The 21,450-nt window shown below is 35.8% G+C and overlaps 1 protein-coding gene across 6 annotated transcripts in view; it reads right to left on the reverse strand.

Annotated features, from left to right (window-relative positions):
* The window catches only part of marchf1 (membrane-associated ring finger (C3HC4) 1), a 136,714-nt gene that overhangs the window by 6,497 nt on the left and 108,767 nt on the right, over positions 1 to 21,450 (reverse strand). For 4 of the 6 annotated variants that reach the window (XM_088633303.1, XM_088633301.1, XM_088633302.1 and 1 more), the window contains 4 exons: positions 16,844 to 16,894; positions 12,142 to 12,221; positions 10,775 to 11,515; positions 7,137 to 7,317 (listed from right to left, as the gene is read on the reverse strand). In XM_088633303.1, the coding sequence (XP_088489429.1) occupies positions 7,137 to 7,317; positions 10,775 to 11,515; positions 12,142 to 12,221; positions 16,844 to 16,894 (1,053 nt within the window). The remainder of the gene's footprint in view (positions 1 to 7,136; positions 7,318 to 10,774; positions 11,516 to 12,141; positions 12,222 to 16,843; positions 16,895 to 21,450) is intronic. The other 2 variants (XM_088633305.1, XM_088633304.1) reach the window with 1 other exon arrangement.

Genomic DNA, 21,450 nt, shown 5'->3' on the forward strand with positions numbered 1-21,450 from the left:
CTAGATTCAGATATTCTTTTAGAAAACAATATTATCGAAAAGGTGAAGAGAAGATTGCTCATTAAGAGAACTAGGGTACAAATGGACTGAACAGTTATTGAAAGTACATGGATAAATGGGTTGACACATTTTAAGAGTTAAGTGTCCTTATATTAATAAAAATATCTAACATTTGTTTTGGTAATATGATTCCAGATTCTCCCACATTCACCTTTTAAAATATCATTTTTTTTATAAGTTCATCCCCATTGTCCATAACAAAGATATCAACCCGCAAATAGCAAACAGAAAATGCTGAAGAAGCCATTTATAGAAAAGGTTTTAATACGAGAAAGATGTTTTGAGGTATGGCAGCAAAAAGCATCCAGCTAAGTATGAAATTCTGAGGCAGTTTAGTTGAAATTGCATTTTTTCTGCAGTCCCTGGAATGACCTTCCCTCAGCCACAGCTGCAAGGCTCAGACAGCAGGGGTTAAACCATCTGGTCTCATCAATCATTAAAGATGAACGGGCCAGTCGCAAGCTGAAAACTCCTGTCAGTACACACAGCTTGCTACACTCTGCTTCACTTTTCATTAACACATTTAGTAGGAACTTTTGAACATCAGACATCTTGGCCGACAAACCCTCACATCTTTGATGAGGAAAATGTAGCCTGAACTATCAATTACTGTCTTGGCAAATGCGAAGTTAATAATCCAAGAATATTTTGGTATATCATAAAAATTATAAAAACTGATTTTATAATTCAATGATTTTAGTATTAATCAAGGGAGGGCATTCATTTCATTCCTATGCAGTAGTTTGGCCAAGCCGTGATTAAGTCATGATTTGAATTAGTTTGCTTTATTGGCTGAGGGAATTTCAATCTGACTGTAAGGAACAAAGTACAAAGGCTGATGAGGGGTTAGAGCGAGGATGGTGAAATGATATTGTGCGAATGGGTGCTTTAGAATCTAATGTATGAGAAATATAATCATGATACTGATATGTAGGTGAGTGTATGTGGGAAAGTTTAACCTCCTTCTGAGCTTTCACTGAAAACTCCACTTTGATTCTTCTGTTTCCCATGTATAGAATTGGTGGTATTTCTACTTTCGGTACAGAACGGTGCCTGTTGTAATTAATGTGTTTGGAGTATTGTTACCTTTTCACACATACCATCAAATGACATTTCAACCTCATGACAGTTGTTCCTTGGGGAAGAATAGATCACTTATTGTTAATTGAATCTTTTAATAAAACCAGACATTCTTGCCCTGTATGCAACAGTGGGGTGTAAAAAATGTAATATCAGTAAACTAGATAATATCCTTCTTCCATTAAAATTAATGTTGGAGATTTTTACAGCATTTTTGACCTTTTGAGGTTATTACTTTTAATATAATTAAGAACTACTATATGTGGCAAACAGATGAATCTCAGATTTCCACTCAGTCCTTTCAATTCTTCAAAAATATTCAGACCTACTGTACAGACCATTTTGTGAAATTACAAATTGACCTTTACACCTACACCCTAAATTAAACTTAATATTTAATTCAAACTTGATTTCTCAAACTGAAGTCTTCTGACTGTAAGATAAATTACAGTAAATGTCAGCAAAAACTAAAGATAAACAACTAAACTATGTTGATGGGATAGGTATGGACCCAAGAACTCAATTCAGTATGTAAGGTGCAAGCATCTTTGGCAGCAATTACACAAGTCTTTTGGCAAGTTTTGGCCATTCAACTTATCAGATGTGCTCAAGCTCTCTCAACTTGTTTGAGATCACTTATGGGATATAGTTTTCAACAGATTGTCAATGGGATTTAAGTCAGGGTTTTGAGTGGGCCACTCAAGGGTATTCACCGAATCCACTTCAGGGTGGCTTTTGCCTTGTTCTTTGGATCACTGTCTTAATCAAAGCTAAATTTTCATCCCAGTTTAGGTCTTTAGCAGACTTAAACAGATTTTCCTCTAGTGTTTGCCTGTACGTTGCTACTTCTATCTTTCCTTCATTCCTAATGAGCTTTCTGGTCCTTGCTGAGAAGAAGGATTCCCATAGCATGATCCTACCTACTGTACACCAAAAATACTGCTTGATATTAACGCCAAAAGATCCAATTTGGTCTCAGCTGACAACAACACCTCTCGTCCACTGTTTGCAGGATCACTTAAATGCTTTCTTGCAAACTACATGTGGAATCTGACACGAGTTTTCCACTTTGGCATACAGGCTAGTTTGACTGGTACACATTTTCTCCCATCTCAGCCATTGAACTAAAAACCATCTGTAGCTCTTTCAAAGTTATGATTGGCCTAACAGTGGCATCCCTTCATCAGTTTCCTCCTTGCCTGTCCCTCAGTTTGGAGGGGAGTCCTGAACTAGGCAGTGTCTGGATGGTATAATGCAACATTAATTTCTTGATAGTTAAGTAGACCGTGCTCACAGGGATATTCAGAATCTTCAATATTTTTCTATCTTCTCTGCTTTTTCCTATTCTGTGTTTTTCAATGACTTTATGATTTGCTTTGAAAGCACCTTAGTCTTCATTACTCTTTGCTTCAGCTTCACAACCTGACCAAGGAATCTCACAGATACAGGTGTTTTAATTCTGAAATAATGAAAATCACAGTTATTGCAGACAAAGGCCACTCAGCTAATTGTGTGGCTCATTAAGGTAAGCTTGTGGTTTAGAAAAGGATCTGAATTGTTATGCAATCACTTGTCAGTTTTGATTTCATATTTAATGTATATTTCCTTCTTATGTCTCCTTTTTTTGCACTAAACATATTGAATAGGACGTCTACATAAACAATTTTAGTTGCTATGGCATAATGGGAAAGTTTAAAGCAACCGTGCAAGGGTCAGAATACTTTTGCAAAGCACTATATACTGTATATATTACACTGCAAGGATATACTGTACTTTTTTTCATAAGAGCCATTAAATGTAGTACCCCTTTCTGCCTACACATGCTGTCGAATCATATGTTTCAGAACTTAAGTTTGTTATGAGCACTTTATGTACATCTGTTGATTGCATAGAGCATTTCCTTGTCTTGCAACTCACATACTTTTACCATGTGAGTTACCTTGACACATTACACAACATTACCTTGACACTGCCCAACACAGTAGATCAAGTAGAGTAGTAGTAGAGGATCAAGATCAAGTTGCAGGCACCAGCAGTTTGGACCTGGCTTTTCTGTGTTGTCGCTTTTGAATCGTTTCTGTGTACAAACATTGTGTACCAATTCCATGCTTTACTAGGTTCTGTTGCCAATATTGTATATTACACAGCAGTTTCTCTGTTGTTTAACTTCTATATTGTATCGTAAGGAACAAGTAAAAGTTTATTCCATGCTGAAAAGAGAAGAAAGGAAACACAACATTTCGGCTGTGGAGCCTTCCTCGGGTGTCATTGTATCATAAACCTTGTATTACAGTAAAATACTACTGGTTGTTAGATCACTGTATTTAGATTTTCTTTCTTTACAGACATTTCACAAATCTCACTTCCACAAGAGTGTGCACTTGAGCCATCTTACATTAATACTGTAAAGAACTTATTTTCATTTTTTAGTTTTGCTTTAGGCTTCAAATGTTTGATTATACAAAATATATGTTTCCATAAAGTGAGCTATTTTTCAATGTAGGACGACAGTGATGAAATATTTAGTCAAATGAAACCTTTGAACATGCACCTTTGAGTTTCAAGGGTTCTAAAATTTAACATGTTCACATAATAAACTCAACTCACCTACTGCATGTTTTCTTAGTAAACATTATCTAATATAACTTCAATGAATTATTAATTATCCTTATGAAACCTCTCAATTTTTACAAGGGTTACAAGTTCTCAATTGCAAACTGGAGCTAAACTATAAGAAATAAGTTCAAATGTGTTTTTTTATTGTATACTGTAATAATAACTAGTGAAAATGAGTTTAATACTGTAGGTCCAGACACATTTTTAAATATCAGTCAAATATAATTATCTAAACATCAACAGTTATCTCACAGTTTTTGACTGAAGAGTCATCCAAATTCAAATTAGAAAAAGGGTATGTTATTACGTGAGGAGTGTTTTTGAGTTTTACCTGGTATTAGCGGTCTACATCATCTTTTGTTAAATAAAAGTGATCATAACAGTTGTGACCATGTAAGTTTACTGAGAGTTTTTAAACAATCAAAATCAGAATATCACATGGCTCTTCAAGACTTGGTTGAACAACAATAACAGTGATCTACACCACTATGCATATGAAGGTCTTCATCTTTTTTCACATTTTAAGGATCTTCTTTAATAAAATATCAATTGATATGACTTATCAATTATTATAAATTAATTATATAAACATCATCTGTAACCCTAAATAATGAATGCATATTTGAAATCTGTTTAGTTTTACAGCAATAGAGCTGAGGGAATACAGGCCTATCAATCACAGCACTTTTTCACTATTTTCATGCATAATTTTATTGTTGCTTATAAAACTGAATTCTTTCTCCAAAACAGATTTCAAAGAAATGTCAGACAAAAAGAGTCATTTGATTTTAAGTAAGTCAATAAAGAATAATTTGATGCTTGTGATCAGGGGACTCTTGATTTGGTTTGTTTCTTATAATTTTAAAAATGATTTATGAAATTCATTATATCTGGTAATTTTGTTATACGCCTGACATTATATTTTTATGCGATATTTTTTTATTTTTAAGGGAAATAAGTAATTATATCATATTTCTTGAAGCTGTTATGGGTTATGCACGCCAATGAAGCGGTGCGATGGTGTTTGAACAATCCATCTGCTGCCGTTACGAATAATAAATTACTTTACACAGCAATAAAACTGGCCATTTGGGCACTGTAAGTTTCAAATATATATTACACAGCTTGATATAAAACTGACAATCTAGAATATGTATAAACTTAATTCATTATAATGTGAAAATCAATTCTCATTAATGTTCCTTTAATAGAGCCTTTAATGAAAAAATTTTGCTGAACAACGCTCCATTGTGAGCTTCACTTGCCTCTAACCAATTCTTTAACCAATAAACACTTAGCCAATAGAAAACAAAGAATCATAGGACATTTCCCCCTTTTTTGCTGCTAAACAATAACCTTCAGATAGAAATGTGGTTTCAGAATCTAGAAACTCTGGATGGAGTATGCAGAATCCTTTAAAATAACTTTTTGGATAAAAGAGAAATAAGGTGGCAAACAACTGCACTATTAGAATCTGTAATTTGAGAACATTCATAAATAGCAGTTATTATTGTGTCATTACTTATGCAATGAGCTATTGCTCTAGCCACGGGGCACCCTAGCTCTCACAGACACTGCCTCCCCGAGTTGTGAGATAGATGGCATACATTTGTATCAATGAAACAGCATGGTTAGATACCACATAAACAAAACAATTAAACAGATGATGAAAATAGGCGAGAGATAGCAGGAAATAGATCATCCATATCGGCCACTTTTTCCGTGTTTCTTAATATACAGTACAGTACAAGTTCTTCACAATTCTTATTGTTTCTAAAAATGTTGTTTTTGCTTTGTTGAAATGAAATCACTGTGCTAATTCACACAGAACCAAAATTGGATTAGCATAAAAAATATTACAAATAATTACAATGAAGTACAGTTTAAATGCTGTACTGTTAAATGGGGTGATCATAAATAAGCAGAATACTGTATGTACCTATTAAAGATGTCATCCTACAAAATTACTGTAAAACAGAGCGAGTCATTATGGCTAAATGGCACCAGTGCCATGTGAGAAGAGATTTGATGACGGAAATAAGAAGTGGTAAAGTGAATGTCACATAGTTCCCTTCCCAGAATCACTGTAACTGCTAAGTCATCACATTCACATCTCTTTTGAAGCAATAACAGATGCTTTGTAAATGGTATATTATATACTGTACCTGGGAATGGCCGCTCAAGAATATGCTATCAGAAATGGTTTTCATAAACATTTCTATTACAAATGGTCAACTAAAAAAAAAACACTAACTGGAATTAGAACAACTGTAATATACTTGAATTCTACTAAGATATAAAATATATACATTAGTTTAGCAAATAATGTATTAATTTATACTTTTAAAGACTTTTAATCATTAGTTTCATACAACCTTTATTATTATCAATATTTTCTAAATGTTTCTTGTACATGATTATTATTAACTGCCCCAGAAAAAAATAATTAATAATGGAATTTGGCCCAGAAAGCAATGTCTATATCAACTTAATTGGTTTGTTACATTTTTATTCTTCCTAAGAAATCTTTTATAATGTTTACTGCTTATAATTTAATTATATTATATAAATAAATATAATTGTAACAAAAAGCAATCAATTTGTCCCTCTTCTTTTATGTTTTTCAAGTTAACAATATACGTCTTACATGAGAACTACATAATTGTACTTTGGAATTGAAAATAATAATGTTTTCTTGGAATTAACTTTGATATGTTTGTGGTCATCTCCTTTATCCAAGATAACAGACTGTACAGTTGCTAAATTCAGTCTATGATCTGAAGTAGTGCCCTTACATAATTCAGACTGTTTCTATGGAAACTATGTACAACTGGATCAAAAATCAAAGAACACACAGATCTTTTGCTACAGTCAAACAGACAGAAGACATATTCCAAATTAGCTTAAAAGGAAAGTCAATCCCTCAGTGTAGCAACCTGACCTATCAAGCTTTAGCTATTACTTCTGATCATATATCCTTTGTTAAATAATATATGAGAAGGTAAGGTTATGCATATGTCCTGGGTATTGCAATAGACACTGGATTATCTGTGTGATTTTCTTGCCAATGTGACTCACTATTGTGAAAAGTGGTGTATTAAGGTTTCAAAAGAGCTTTGTAATAAAATATATAAGGATATAGATAATTGTATCAGGATTTTTAAAGGCAGCCATACATCTACACATAGAAACCAAGAACATAGTTAAGTAATTGTGGGAAGGTTACTCCTCTTTTTTAATTACCAGCTGTACTCTAGTTAATTTTAGGTTTGTCCTTCTGTTGCTTTCGGTATCACCGCTTGAAGAATTTATGAAGTGGTGAATAAAAGGGGCTACATGTCACCCTGAGATACCCCGATAATGTGATATGATCTGGTTACCTTGCGCAGCGGTTTGAGCTTCGTCTCCATTATGAAGTCGTATTTGCAGAGTTCGCAGCAGCGCGTGTCCGAGCTCTTGATCCACTGGTGCAGACAGGCCTGGTGCACGAAGCGCAGGCTCCCCGTGCAGCGGCACGGTGTGATGAGAGGGCTGTCCTCATCTCCTTCGCAGTGGCAGATCCTGTGAAAACACACACGCGGGATGAATGGAGCTTGAAAACCGCCTCTCCTTACCTCTCGGCTGCTGTTCTTATTTGTTTTGCACATTTGACAGTTTCAGATCTCGAAGCTGAACTCCAGAGCACTACAGTATGTGAAATACAGGGAATAAGGCTCCTTGCACTTCCCCCTCTTGTGTTCTTGCAATTATCTTTTAATTCCCGAGACACAATCGGGAATCAGACATTGTTTTGGTGATGAATCTTGATAAGACGGTAGCAAAAGGTTTAGTTGAATATAAATGCATATGCACACTTGTAACAATAGTATGTGATTAGTTCATTCTTTGGATGTTAATTCTAACGTTATATGGGTGTAGACTTTTTGTTTTAGTTCGGTGCTGTATATTATAATCTAATTATATAATTTGAAGTGATATGTAGTTTATTAGGACAAGGGTCTTTTACTTATGTTTAATAATGAATTTTAAATATTACTTGTTAAAATTAGAGTGTGCATGTTCTTTTATCACAGCGTCCTTAACAATGGCACTAGCAGTGATACACTTCCACATGCTAGTGGTTTCAAGGGATTAATTTTTTGGCAGTGGCATACTATAAATAAAATTTATTTTGTGGTGGAATTGTAGAAGGTTGTGGCACTGGTTTTGGAATGTGGGAGTATGGAATAAGTGATCCAGTCACATTGTTGAAGCTGAAACCCTAGTTTCTTTTCAAAAAGGGTTGCAAGAGATTTTGGGGGTAATTAGCTACTAAATAACAAATGGGCTGAAAGACCTTTCTTTTTCTTGCTTTTCTCATGTCCATATGGTTTTGCCAGTAATGTGAAGTTAGTTAACCAAATACAGACTGCCATTTGTCTGGGCTTTGTTTTGATACAAGTGCACATCATCTCCTAGTACTAGTGCTACAGTAGATAGACCCCAGATTCAAAGGGTATATTCTTTTGTTCATTTCAAAATCAGTTATTATTTTGTTGACTGCAAAATCAGTAATGTTGGAATTCTGTGTGACAGGAAAACTATTTGTATGTGTTTAGTCATAGCACAATCATGGAAATAAAGATATTCTTTGTTCAGATAGCTAAAACACAGATGCTCAACGTAGCAATTGTATTAGTCATCAATTAAGACTCAGTAAAACTTCCAAGTTACTTGCATTTTCCATTGGGCATGTGCTGTATAATTTTTATAACCTTACTATATTTACCAAGAAAACAATAATTTTCCATTTTGCCATTTTTCCATGTTGGAAATAGATGGTTATGATAATACTTCATGCTATTCATCACTAACAATGTACAGTTTTCAGGAGATGGAGTTATTCCTCTCAGCTATGTCTCCCCGGTTTCTTGGTTTAAATCCAATTAAATATGTTAGGAAAAATAAGCAATCTTGTAAGGCTGAACTACAAAAAAAAAAAGAGTTGTGGTGGAATTGAAGAAGGTTGTGGTACTGATTTTGGATTGTGGGAGTATGAAATAAGCTGTCCAGTCATGTTGTTGAAGCTATTTGAGGGATGTAACAAAACAGCATGTTGTCACTGTGGAATTATGTGGTCTTATCAGCAGCTCAAGCTGAAGAAACTACTCTAGAATAGTGACCTTCATTTTATTTTCAATATAAAACATTCCAAACATGTTCCCATTGGTTCTTTTACAAAATATTTTCTAGCATATGAAATTTCAGAAGTCACTTAATACTTTTGGCTAGCGTTTTATACTGTATATAGTTGTATATTGTTGCAAGCACACTAGCAGCATTTCAAACAAACTTGGCTAATTTTTCAAGAGTCAGTTATTTTATTTTGCTTGTCCTGATAAGGGCCACGGCTTTATTGAATGTCACAGAGAATTTATTCAACTTTATTTTGCTGTGATGCCTTTCCTTGGATTATTGGACACTTATTAATCATTGCAAGTGTTAAGTGAAATGTTCTAGCTCAGTGGTTCCCAAACTATCGTACTCGTACCACTTGTGGTATGTGGAGCGCCGCCAGGTGGTACGCCATATGACCCTGGAACTTTGTTGTGTGCGCTGAAAAATTGGGACGGGTTTTCATATTTTCTATTTTAATCAAATTAGTTTGTGTTGAATACACAGCCAACGTACTACGATACAGCGCGTGTTAATACTTGAGTGGACACAACAGCTACAATGTAATTCTATACCATTCTAAAGGAATGTGTGCTACGAACATAAGTGACCAATTGTATTTACAAAAAGTTATCTCCAGCAAATAGGGAGGTAGGAGAATGTGCGTGATCTTGGAACAATGCCAATGTTGTAAGCACAGAAAAGCATAGAAATGCGTACTACGAATGCTGGCAATCTTGTGAGCACAGGAAAGCGTGATAGATATCAGAAAAATATTTAAGAACTGTTTTAGGCTAATTTGAGAAAAATACACAGAGCGTCTCTGTGTTTCACTCCCATGGGCATAAAATAAAAACTTCTTTTAACGTCTGAGACGGACTTCTGAGATGGGGAAAAATGCAAGCTTGCAGATTGCTAAAACAGGTAAGCCCCATACTATTTTTAAAAAACTTTGTTTACCGTTGGCAAAAGAGCTGACACGTATTATGTGTGGAGAAAAGGCTGCTAAACAGCTCGACCTGCTGCCCCCTCCGAAAGACACAGTCACTCATAGAATTATTGATATGGTGGATGATATCAAAAGTACACTGATAGTGTGTTAAGACGAGCAGATGCTTTTCACTTCAATTAGATGAGTCTGTAGATGTAATTGATTTGGCGTGAGAGCACATATTTCAGCTTCTGAATGAATTTATTGAAGAGAATGGCATCGACTGGATAAAATGCGTCTGAGTTTGTACAGACGGTGCTAGAGCGATGACAAGCCGACACAGTGGTGTAGTTGCACAAATTAGAGAGGTTGCTCCAGATAAAAAGAGGCCTTTGCCGTCAAGAAAATGCCTGACGATTTAAAATCTGTTGTGAATTGTATCAAGGCTTGACCAATTAATTCACATCTGCTTTGCTTGACTAAACAGGCTCACCCCTCTCACAGAATTGGTGCTTTTATATTGTTTATTTTTAATTGTTCTTGTTCCTGTTGTCATTCTGTAAAGTGCTTTGAGTCGCCACCTTTAAAGGCACTATATCAAATAAAGTTGATTACTATAATACTTATTTTATGTGTGTGTGAGTGTGTGTGTGCACGCGCGTTCATTTTGGTCATTGAGATTTTCTGGGGTTCCTATGAGAAGATGACTTGTCGGTGGTACCTGGATGCTTTGGTTTGATCAGGGGTGGTACTTGGTCCAAAGAGTTTGAGAACTGCTGTTCTAGCTAATTAACTCATTTGAGATATGGGGCTCCATTGCTTAAATCTGAAAGTCCATGCACACTTCTAGAACATTGTGAAAAAACAAAAGCTGAGCATGATGAACACTAATGATAATGTATACACATGCTGTGCACTACAAAGTTTACCAACCTGCAAACTTCCAATTCATCATCGGAAGGCTGCTGGGTTCTGCCATCCTGAAAATTATGCTTCTTGACACGAGGCACAGCAAGGGCTTCATTACCTGAGCCTCTGTCTTCATAGGTCTTGGTGATTGTATCTTCATCGGGTGGTGATGAACTGTCAGCATTTTCTCCTATGATTCCTGCATCTCTTGAAGTATCCTTCCTTTTCTCAAAATGAGAACCACGCAGCTGAGAAGATTGTGAAGTAGAGGAAATTCTTGTTTCCTGCTTCCTACAAGGCCTTCTACGGTTCTTTAAAACTGGGGCTTCCACCTCTGAAGGGATGTGATTTTCCTTCTTCTCTTCGTCATCAGAATCAATTGAAACTAGTTCTATTGCATCCCGTTCTGCTGCTCGATCTTGATGCTTGGTAGGCTGATTGCATCTTCTCCCTTTTTTGGAAATTCTTGCCTTCTCCCGACTCCAGCTCCTTGCCTGTCTCCAGTGCTCCTCATCTGAAGAGGAGTCTGAATCATGTTGGAATCTATTGTGTTTCAGCCTGAGGAATTCTTTGCGTGACCTAAAGAGTTTCTTACTGTGACGCTTTGGGCCCTCAATGCACTCACAGCTTTGACAGGTTTCCTTTTTTGTTCTATGCTGTCTTTTGGTCTGTCTCTTACCAATATGCTGACCCGTATTAGTCAGGACTGTGACAGGAGCGCAATGCTCAAAGTCATCTTCCTGAACCTCATGCAGAGTTGCAGGCCTTAGCAGAGCAGAGCAGCAGCATCAGTGACAACATAAAAAGATGGAAAATAAAGAGTGGAAAAAAGAAGATGATAGGGATAATTTAACAGACAGAAAAAAATAAAAACAGTGTTTTAACTGGGGTTCTTGTTTTGTAACAACTTCCCAAAAAGCCTTTTTTACAGGCACAAAGGCCTTCAACAAACTATGTAATCTTTTAAGGGTAATGAGTAGTTAGTATTAATAACTTCTCCATTAGAAAGTTAAGTGTATGGAAATACCAGTTTTACATAATTTAATAACTGCTGATCAAGCCAATTTTCTCCAAATTTACAGCTTTTTCTTAAGATGTTTTGTCAAAGAAGAAAACAAAGCTAATGTTTTTTTTTACTTAGTTGAATACTCCATGCTAGCTATCGTGTTGACTTTTTTTAAAAATAAACTTGTTTAGGCCTTTTAACAATGCCTTACTTGAAGCCCAGTTTACAAAAGCAAGTGAGTTAAAATAGATGATGTCTTCAAAATACAATGCAAGCACAATTGGTAGCCACAGTAGGTCATACAGAAACGAAAACAGACCATAAAAAACAAAACTTACAGACATTTAATCAGAAGACTTCAAAGTTCTCAATCTTCTCCACCTACCTGCAAATATCCTGAGTAGAAGGAGTAACAGACGTTCGTGACAGGCTTGTCGGAGCTGTTCCTGTTGTAGGACTACTTGCCTGCAATGACCAATCATACAATTTAACTTTTTTCTTCAAGAAGGACATTATTAGGAACACATTTGTTTTCTTATAAGTTCTTGGTAATCATGTTGTGATCCAAAGGCAGCACTTAGACGGACTTCAAAAAGAAAGAACTAGGATTAAAAAACGCAGTAAAAATGAAAGTAGTTTCAGGAAGTTTCTGTTTGCAGCTACATACAGAATTTAACCCCTGCATAGCTCAGTTTTCTGAGGTTACTGTAACTGGTGGAGGTTTGCCTACTTCTTTTTTTATGTTTTTCACTTCATTAAAATGAAGTTGCACAATACAGGAAATTTCATTTAAACTGGAAATGTACCACAGTATTCAGTATTCAGTATAGAGGGAAAAAGTCAGCAAGGAGATGTTGCTGTAATTTGCATGTAACACTGTTCCTAAAATAATATCAGTAAAATTACAGAATTGTGAAGCATTTTAATACAGGAAATTAGCATTTTAAAATTAATCAAATTTAAGTATTAGCATGTTAGACTATTTCATAATATTGTGCAACAAAGTTATGGTTTCTGGCAATTTGGAATCACACTGATAAATATTTTACACAGCTAGGAAGCCATGTAAAACCCATGTAAAATTAGATATTTATACATCTGCAAGTAAGCCACTCTCACTCCTGTGAATTTTGATACAATTGAATACTGAGATTGTATTCAGATGTTCACAACTTTGCATAGAATGGGGTGTTTAAGGTCTTACAGACACAACTATAAAAAAAAAACAAAGGCTCTATAAACATACTGTATTAGCAACAGAATGCAAATTCAGAAGTCTGGCTCTGTATGATTAAGGTCGTGGGTGGTATGGTGGTTTTTGCTGCTGCTTCACTGCTCTATGCTCCTGGCCTGGGACATCTTCTGTGTTGGGTTTGCAGGTTCTCCCTGCGGATGCACAGAATTTCTCTGGGTGCTCCAGTTTCCTGTTCACAGTCCAAATACAAGCAGTCAAGGTTAATTGCCATCTCTAATTTGCTCCCTGTAGGTGTAAGTGAGGGAATGTGTGTGTGTGCGCATGTGACTTGTAATGGACTGGCGACCCCTCCAAGGTGTATCCTGCCTTGCATCCATTTTCTGCAGGTTAGGTCCTGTCTTGCTGCAATCATATATGTGGAAAATGCATGGATTCAAAAAATGTTAATGTGTGTGTATCTGAGACAGAAATGGCTTGAGTTAGATTACATATCTGACTTTTGTCTCCATCTGCCCGATTCCTGCTGCTGATGTATATTTTTGAACAAACACCCCATTAGAGAGATTAAGAGGGATTTTCTGAAGCACATTGCAGCACTTCTGTAGAAAAACACATTTTAGAGACACACACTTGTAATGTAATAATAATAATAATAATAATAATAATAATTGCTTACACTTATATAGCGCTCCCCTCAAACACCACCAATGTGCAGCATCCACCTGGATGATGCGACGGCAGCCATAGTGCACCAGAACACTCACCACACATCGGCTATTAGTGGGGAGGAGAGCAGAGTAATGAAGCCAATTCATAGACGATGATTATTAGGAGGCCATGACTGATAAGGACGCCAGGGTTACACCCCTACTCTTTACAAGAAACGCCCTGGGATTTTTAATGACCACAGAGACCTCGGTTTTACGGTGCCTGTTTACAGTATAGTGTCCCCATCATATACTGGGGCATTAGGACCCACATAGACCGCAGGGTGAGCGCCCCCTGCTGGCCCCACTAACACCTCTTCCAGCAGCAACCTTAGTTTTTCACAGGAGGTCTCCTATCCAGGTACTGACCAGGCTCACAGCTGCTTAGCTTCAGTGGGCTGCCAGTTGTGAGTTGGAGGGTGATATGGCTGCTGACTAATCACCCTGCAATGTAGTATTTAACAGACAGCCACTGTATTGGGATGTCTTTGACATATTACAATTAATCCTGACTTGGTGTTAAAAGTAGTAATACATTCTGAGGTGTTGAATTATACAATAATGCTTTTATTGTGATAACATTAGTGCCTTTATTAGTTTTCACCATTGGCAAAGTAGATATTTCCCCATACTGCCAAGATATTGGTGTAGGCGGTCTCTCAGTTGCAGTTAGACATTTCTAATTGGCCTGTGAAAACACCATTAAACACCAAACTGCATTTTGAGAAGCAAGCAGGAGCAAATTGAGAAGTAAACTTCAATCAATAGTGCTTGTGTTTACTGAGAACGGGAAGTGACACATGTATGTGGTTGCAGCATATTCTCTCAAACTAGGTTTAAGGCCTAACAAGAATTTGAATCCATTCAGCCCAAATCTATAATTATAACAAGTATCAAAATTAAGTTTTTAAGAGTGTTAACATACATGTTTAATTTGATAGTTTATTCACTGGAGGAATATAATAAGAACAGATACAGTATATTTAAGCATTCAGACACCGACATCTACATATCAGTATTACTAAGACAGCTGAAACCACAGACATTTAGTTTTGGTTAGTTATGCTGAAGATGAACAGCTTTGTTTACCTAATAACATTCATTGCTATTGTACATAGCCAAATGCTATGCTTGACCTCCTAGCCTGCTCTTCCTGAAACCTTGAAATATAAAATGTACTTCTGAGTTTTACTCACATGTTTTGTGAGTCACACACAGAAAACCGGAAATTCTAGATTTTAAATCCAAACAAATCTCATTCATTTGGTGCCAGAAGGTTAAGATGCAGATATTACAATCAAATATGTTGTTTTCCTTGTTGGAGTGAGTGGATCCCAAACAAGTAACTCCTACATTTGGGCATTTGTAAATTGTTGTACATACAGTATGTTTAAGTTCCCCACTTGAATTATTAATTTGCTTCTTTACTATTCACAACTGAGAATAGTTTTCGAAAGTCTGTAAAAGCTGGCAATATTACTGTTTCTCTAGGATTATTAGACTATACAAACCAATATTAAAACTCAAATCAAAGGTTTGCAATTAACTTCTAGGAAGAAGTAGTTCAGGTAGGTAGCTGCGTCAGCATACTGTACATAGGCTGCAAAGGAACAAGTAATAGGTTTATTCCATGCTGAAAAGAGAAGAAAGAAAACACAACGTTTCAGCCGTGGAGCCTTCTTCAGGTGTTACCCGAAGAAGGCTCCACAGCCGAAATGTTGTGTTTTCTTTCTTCACTTTTCAGCATGGAATAAACCTATTACTTGTTCCTTTTAAATTCTAGAAAGACAGGCATTTGTATAGGAAGTTCTCATCAATAGCTTCACATTTTAATTTTCTGTTTTAAAAACTGAAGTTAGAAAGCTCTGTGCTGTATTTGATTAAAGTCAAAATGAAATAAAATAGCTCAATACAATTTTAATAATCTTATAAATATTGCAAACAATATGTAATTACTGTCTTTTCTGATCTTGAGAAAGTAGACCATGCTTTTATCTCATGCAGTTTGAACTACTGCAATGTTTTGTTTCCTGGTGCCACTAGTCTAATCTATATCAAGGTTACGGCTGGTGTAGAAAGAGTCAGCTGGAGATCTTAATAAAACAAAAAAGAAAGAACCTGTTACTCCAGTCATGGCTTTTCTAGTTCTAGAAAACATTCTGTCTTAAGTACAAGCCCTCAATGGTGTGGTACCAGATTATCTGACAGAGATATTTTCTTCCTACTAATCTCAATATACAGGACAAGGTTTGCAAGATGTTACCTTCCCTGCAAATGGAAGGTTAGGTTAAAGAGAAAGAGAGAAACTGGCCTTTGTTTTCAAACACAACTGCTGTGAAATTGACTACCTTTCAACGTGAAAAGCTTTCCTTCTGTTTCTAGTTTAAAATCAGTGTTGTCATTCAATTTTAACAGATTTGTTACAGTGTACCTTTAATTTTGATTTGATAGTTTTATGGTCACTTTTTTAAAATTTTGTATTTTTTAATTTAATTTAGTTTTTAACAGCTAATACATTCTGTTTAGTTACTGTTTTTTCATATCATTGTTAAGTGCATTGGTGGCACAGTGGATACTGTAGCATTACTGTCTTGCAGCACTGGGGCCCTGGGTTATATTTCTGACCTGGGGTGCTATCTGGATGTTCTCCCCGTGTTTGGGTGTTTTTTTTCCCCCGAGGTTCTCCGGTTTCCTCCCAGAGTCCAAAGACATACTGGAGGTTTAAATTGGCCCTGGCATGAGTTTGTGTGTGTGTGCCCTGTGATGGACTGGCATCCCATCCAGAGTGTTTTCTGCCTTATGCCCATTGCCTGCCAGGATAGGCTTCAATTCCCCTATAATCCTGTATTGGATAAAGAGGTTAGAAAATGGATGGATGTTAAGTGCTTGTGCATCAAAAGTGTTGTATAAAAATATATGTAAAGAAGATATTGAAGATTTAGATTTTCTAGTACAGAACTACAATGTAATAGAGTTTGAGTTAAATCCATGTTTCAGACAGTCAATAAATGACAATATTTTCCATATTTATATATTAAGGTTTATCACCTATTGAATGCAGAAAATCAAGTTTATTCAAGCCACCTCATATATCAAACAGTAAAGTTATAAAAGTAAAATTTTTTAGTATTGATTATCCAAACAATGTAATAACATAGTAAAGAAAATCAATTACTTCTTTTTACCTTGGAGATGTTGCTCGATCGACTTGCTGAGCGCCCGGGTGACTTTTCATTCTGTTAGAAAAGATACAAAATACAAAATATACAAAAAAACTCCAATAAATTGTGTTAAATTTGCTTATTTACATATATGCAATAAATTGACTTTAAAATATGCAGTATGTCAAAACACCAAATCATGTTGGCTTGACTGGCAATCCATGTTAATCACAGGGCAAGTACTTTTCACAGTGGATATACAGTATACAGTGTACACAGTATATATTGATTCAATTATTCTTTATCACTGCTGTAATTACTGTTTATTAACAACTGGTTAGTCATTATCTATTACCCTATTTATTTGCTTTGTGTGTGGTTTCTAGAACAGTTTTGTAACTAGGGAGTTCCATTCCATGACCTTGTCTAATACAAATCAATCCTATTAACTTATTTCGCTTCCAAGTATAACACATGTTAATAGTAGCTGTTTTGTAATCAATTTGCTGAAATATACAAATTACATAACAAAATAAGCAGGGTTTATTTCTTTCTATGGTGTAGCTAAGAGAAGCTTTGGTATGTGGTTCAATGGAAAGTGACCTTAGGCAAAAGAGAAATTGGTTTAGTTGCTTATATAAACTTGCTGTTTATCATACAAATCTACTTCATTTTGTATTGTACCTTTTTTGTACTCAGGTTTTCTATTATTTTTGCATGAATTCATACTCTTATATATTACATTACAGAGCCTTGCAAAAATATTCAGACCCTTGCATAATTTTCACATTGTGCCACGCTTTCTAAGCACATTCTGAGCAAAAGAAAAAGAAAAAGCAAACAGATAATATGAATGAAAAATGAAAAGGTTATAACTGGATAAGCATTCAAACCCTTTGTTGTGGCATTCTAAATTAGTTGAGTGGCCTATGTGTGTAATAGTAGTATTTCACATGATTTCAAGGAAAATGCGAGTCTCTATATGGAGTCATGAAGACCAAGGAGTTTTCAAAACAACACAATGTATAGAGTAAAGTAGAGGAGTTTACTGCTATATACCCTTACATTGGAATGTTATCTTTAAACCCTTTCACTCAGGATATGCACAGCACAGTACAACAGACAACACCACACAATGTAGACAGAACATTATAAAATGGTACATAATAAATATTGCTAATATGTACAGTCAATAAACAACCAGAACAATAAATACATGGTAGAAAATAAATATGTGATAAAGAACTATATATATATGTTGTAATGAACATACTGTAAGCACATGGTAGTCCAAGTAAAAAGTGCTTAGCGCAGAGATGTATTGAGTTCTGAGGCAGCTGTTTATGATGCACACTGCTGCAAGGTAGAAGCTGTTCTTCAGCCTAGTGGTTCTTTTTTTAATAGTGAGGTACCACTTGCCAGAGCGCAGTGGGGAGAACAGTTTGTGGCCAGGATGATTGGGATTTTGAATGATGGATTGGGCTTTACTATGACAGCGGATGGTGTAAATCTCACCGATTGATCGTAAGTCACATCCTATAAGTAGCAGGAGCAGCTTCCCTATACCACATTTCTTTAGGCACTGCAGAAAGTACAGGCACTGTTGTGCCTTTTTCAGAAGGCTACAGTGCTGTGAGATCAAGCCAAGTTGGTTGAGATCTGCACACTGAAGAATCTGAAGCAGCTGACAGTTTCCACTGTTGTACCCTCAATGCTGATTGGGGTGTGACTCCCTCTGGGTCTCCTGAAGTCCATGAGTTATTTTGTCTTGTTGGCATTGAGGACCATATTGTTATCAAGGCATCATCTTGTGAGATACTCCACCTCACTCTTATATGTGTACTCATCATTATTACTGATCAGCCAGATAACTGTGGAGTCATCAGCGAATTTGATAATGTGGTTGCAGCTGTATATGGCTGTACAGTCATAGGTAAAGAAGGAGTACAGGCTAAGGCTGAGACAGCAGCCTTGGGGACCTCCAGTGTTTAGGATCACTGTAGTGGAGATATTGTTGCCAGTTTTTGCCACCTGAGGTCTGCCCATTGGGAAATCTAGTATTCAGTTGCAGATGGAGTTCTAGATCCCTGAGTTTTGGGACCAGCTTGACGGGAACAATTGTGTTGAAGGCTGAGCTGTAATCTATAAACAGCATCCTAACATTTGTGCCCAATCTGTTAAAATGTTTTAGGGCAATATATATTGCTAGAGATATGGCATCATCAACTGACCTATTTAAGCAGTAAATGAAGTAGGTCAAGGGGGTCTAGGATAGTGCAGTTTATATAAGACAATACTAGGGTTTCTAGCCACTTCATGACCCTGATGTTAGTGCTACTGGGCGATAATCATTTAAGTTTCCTTGGTCATTTGGACAGTGGCACAATTGTGGTTTTCTTGAAGCACTCTGGTATGACTGACAGGGACAGGGAGAGGTTAAAAATGTCAGCATATACAGGAGACTGCTGACCTGCAAAGATTTTAAGGACATGAGGGGAGATACTGTAACACTGAGTGTTACCCTGCTTCCTCTTGTGTTCATGTCCCCATTTACTCTGTGTTTGAGAAGCAAAGTCTTGTACCTTTGATTCCACTGAAGTCATATCCAAAGCTCTAAATGTTAGATCCATGAGTGTTTGTTGATCATAGGTAATATTTTTTACACAAAAAATGAGACATAACACAATAATAATCAACATAAATGAGAGAGCTACACAAGAAAAGTTCACCATGAAATGATGCCATCTTAGAATATAAAGACATACAGTAGTTCAGGAGAAGGGTATGAAATATTTCAAATACCCTTATTATCCCTTCAAGGATAGTGAGGCCAATCATTAAGAAGTAGAAGGAACCCAGATACTGCCAGGATCTGACTGCCTGGCAGTATCTAGCCGGGCAAGGAGGAAATGGCTGAGGGATGCCACCATGAGGTCACAGGTAGAATTAAAAGAGTTGCAGAGTTCAGTGGCTGAGATGGGAGAAAATGTCTGTGGTCAGCAACATGCAGCCACTTCATGGGGATTGTATGGAACTGGAAAAAAACTCAAACTCCAAATGGAATCTTGCAAACATTTAGCAAAGGTTTTGAAGTCCAAGAAGACACACTGAAACTTAAATGCAAAAGCATCTATAATGGGAAAGTTGGTAGGAAAGCAGGTCATTTCCCTACTAAAACTTGCTTAACAGATGCATTAGACTGTTACTATTTACAACTATTAGAGACTGTTAAGGCCTCAGGTCTTACTTGAGAGAAATTAGTTACTTATTTACCATGCCTTCTGTCAAGCATGACGGTGGCCACATTATGTTATAGCTCTGCTTCACATCGGCAGGTATAAAGAAAGTATATATAATTTTAGAACAGTATTTTATTTTAGCTAAGAACAAATTAGAACAACATACTGTACAACAACAGAATCCCATGACAAGAATTAATGGCCTTACAGATAGACAATTCAGTGGCTCAGATAACTCTGATTTATAGACTACACAATTCTGCACATATACTGTAGAAAATGCAGCGTCTGTTTGACCAGTAGCAGCTGTCATAAAAGAACTTAAGCAGCATATATCTTTCCATGTTGGTATGAGGTTTCTGTGATTTCTGTTGATCATGAGGAAAAAGGATTAATTTAAGTATGCAAAACAGAAAGCTATGGCAAGGTTAAACTTTAAATGTGAATACTTTTAACTAGAGTATTCTAAGCTGTTTCAGCAAATGGTGATTCACTGAGAATAAGAATAAATGAGAATGGGAATTTTCAGAATAAATATAAATTCAGCTTACCAATAGACTGTTTGTTGCTTACTAATTACTATATAAATAGCACTATTCATTATTTTTAGGCTGAAGATTAATTTAATAATATTTGTAGAATTTGGAATTTATGTGCATATATTGCATTTTCCTACTTCAGGAAAAAATATAATTGTTAAATTGGTATACAAAATAAAATTAATAAAACAATGGAGATTTAGCCTGCTAAAGTCTACTATTTAATAGGTGAAAAGTGTCTTAAACAATACAAACCAAAAAACATATAGCTTAACTTTTAACAAAACATAATATTAAAGCCATTAATATTTATTTGTGTATAGAAGCTTCTAATTTCTACCCAGATGAATCCTCCATGAGATACCTGGCTTTTAATTTAGAAAATACAAGATGATGAAGCTTTAATTTAATATGAGCAATGATTGGATGTATCATCTGCTACAAAGCATACTTTATAAAATACCTAGAATTCGTAACTATCAAAACATTTTCCCCCAACACTTCAATAATACAATAGACAGCAAATATAGCACTGTATAACTGTGTGTATTAATACTTCTTCCTCACAATATTATGACTGCAAACATGAGTCTTATGGATTCATTTTCCAAGGAAACTATAATACTGCACTGTGTAGCACAGTACTTATAGGTAATAATATTCTAACCTCATAAACCAAAATTACACACTATCAATTATCACACGGCTACAACAAAGACCAGATGAAGATTTACTGCTATTGGGAGCTCTTGAATAACATTATTGTTAAACAGGAATTAAACATTCTTAAAGGAACATAAAGTAACACAATCCTTGTAAGCTTTTGAAATGTACAGTATATACTGTATAATAT

This window comes from Lepisosteus platostomus, chromosome 1, assembly GCF_059453375.1.
Source record: "Lepisosteus platostomus isolate fLepPlt1 chromosome 1, fLepPlt1.hap1, whole genome shotgun sequence".
NCBI lineage: Eukaryota > Metazoa > Chordata > Actinopteri > Semionotiformes > Lepisosteidae > Lepisosteus > Lepisosteus platostomus.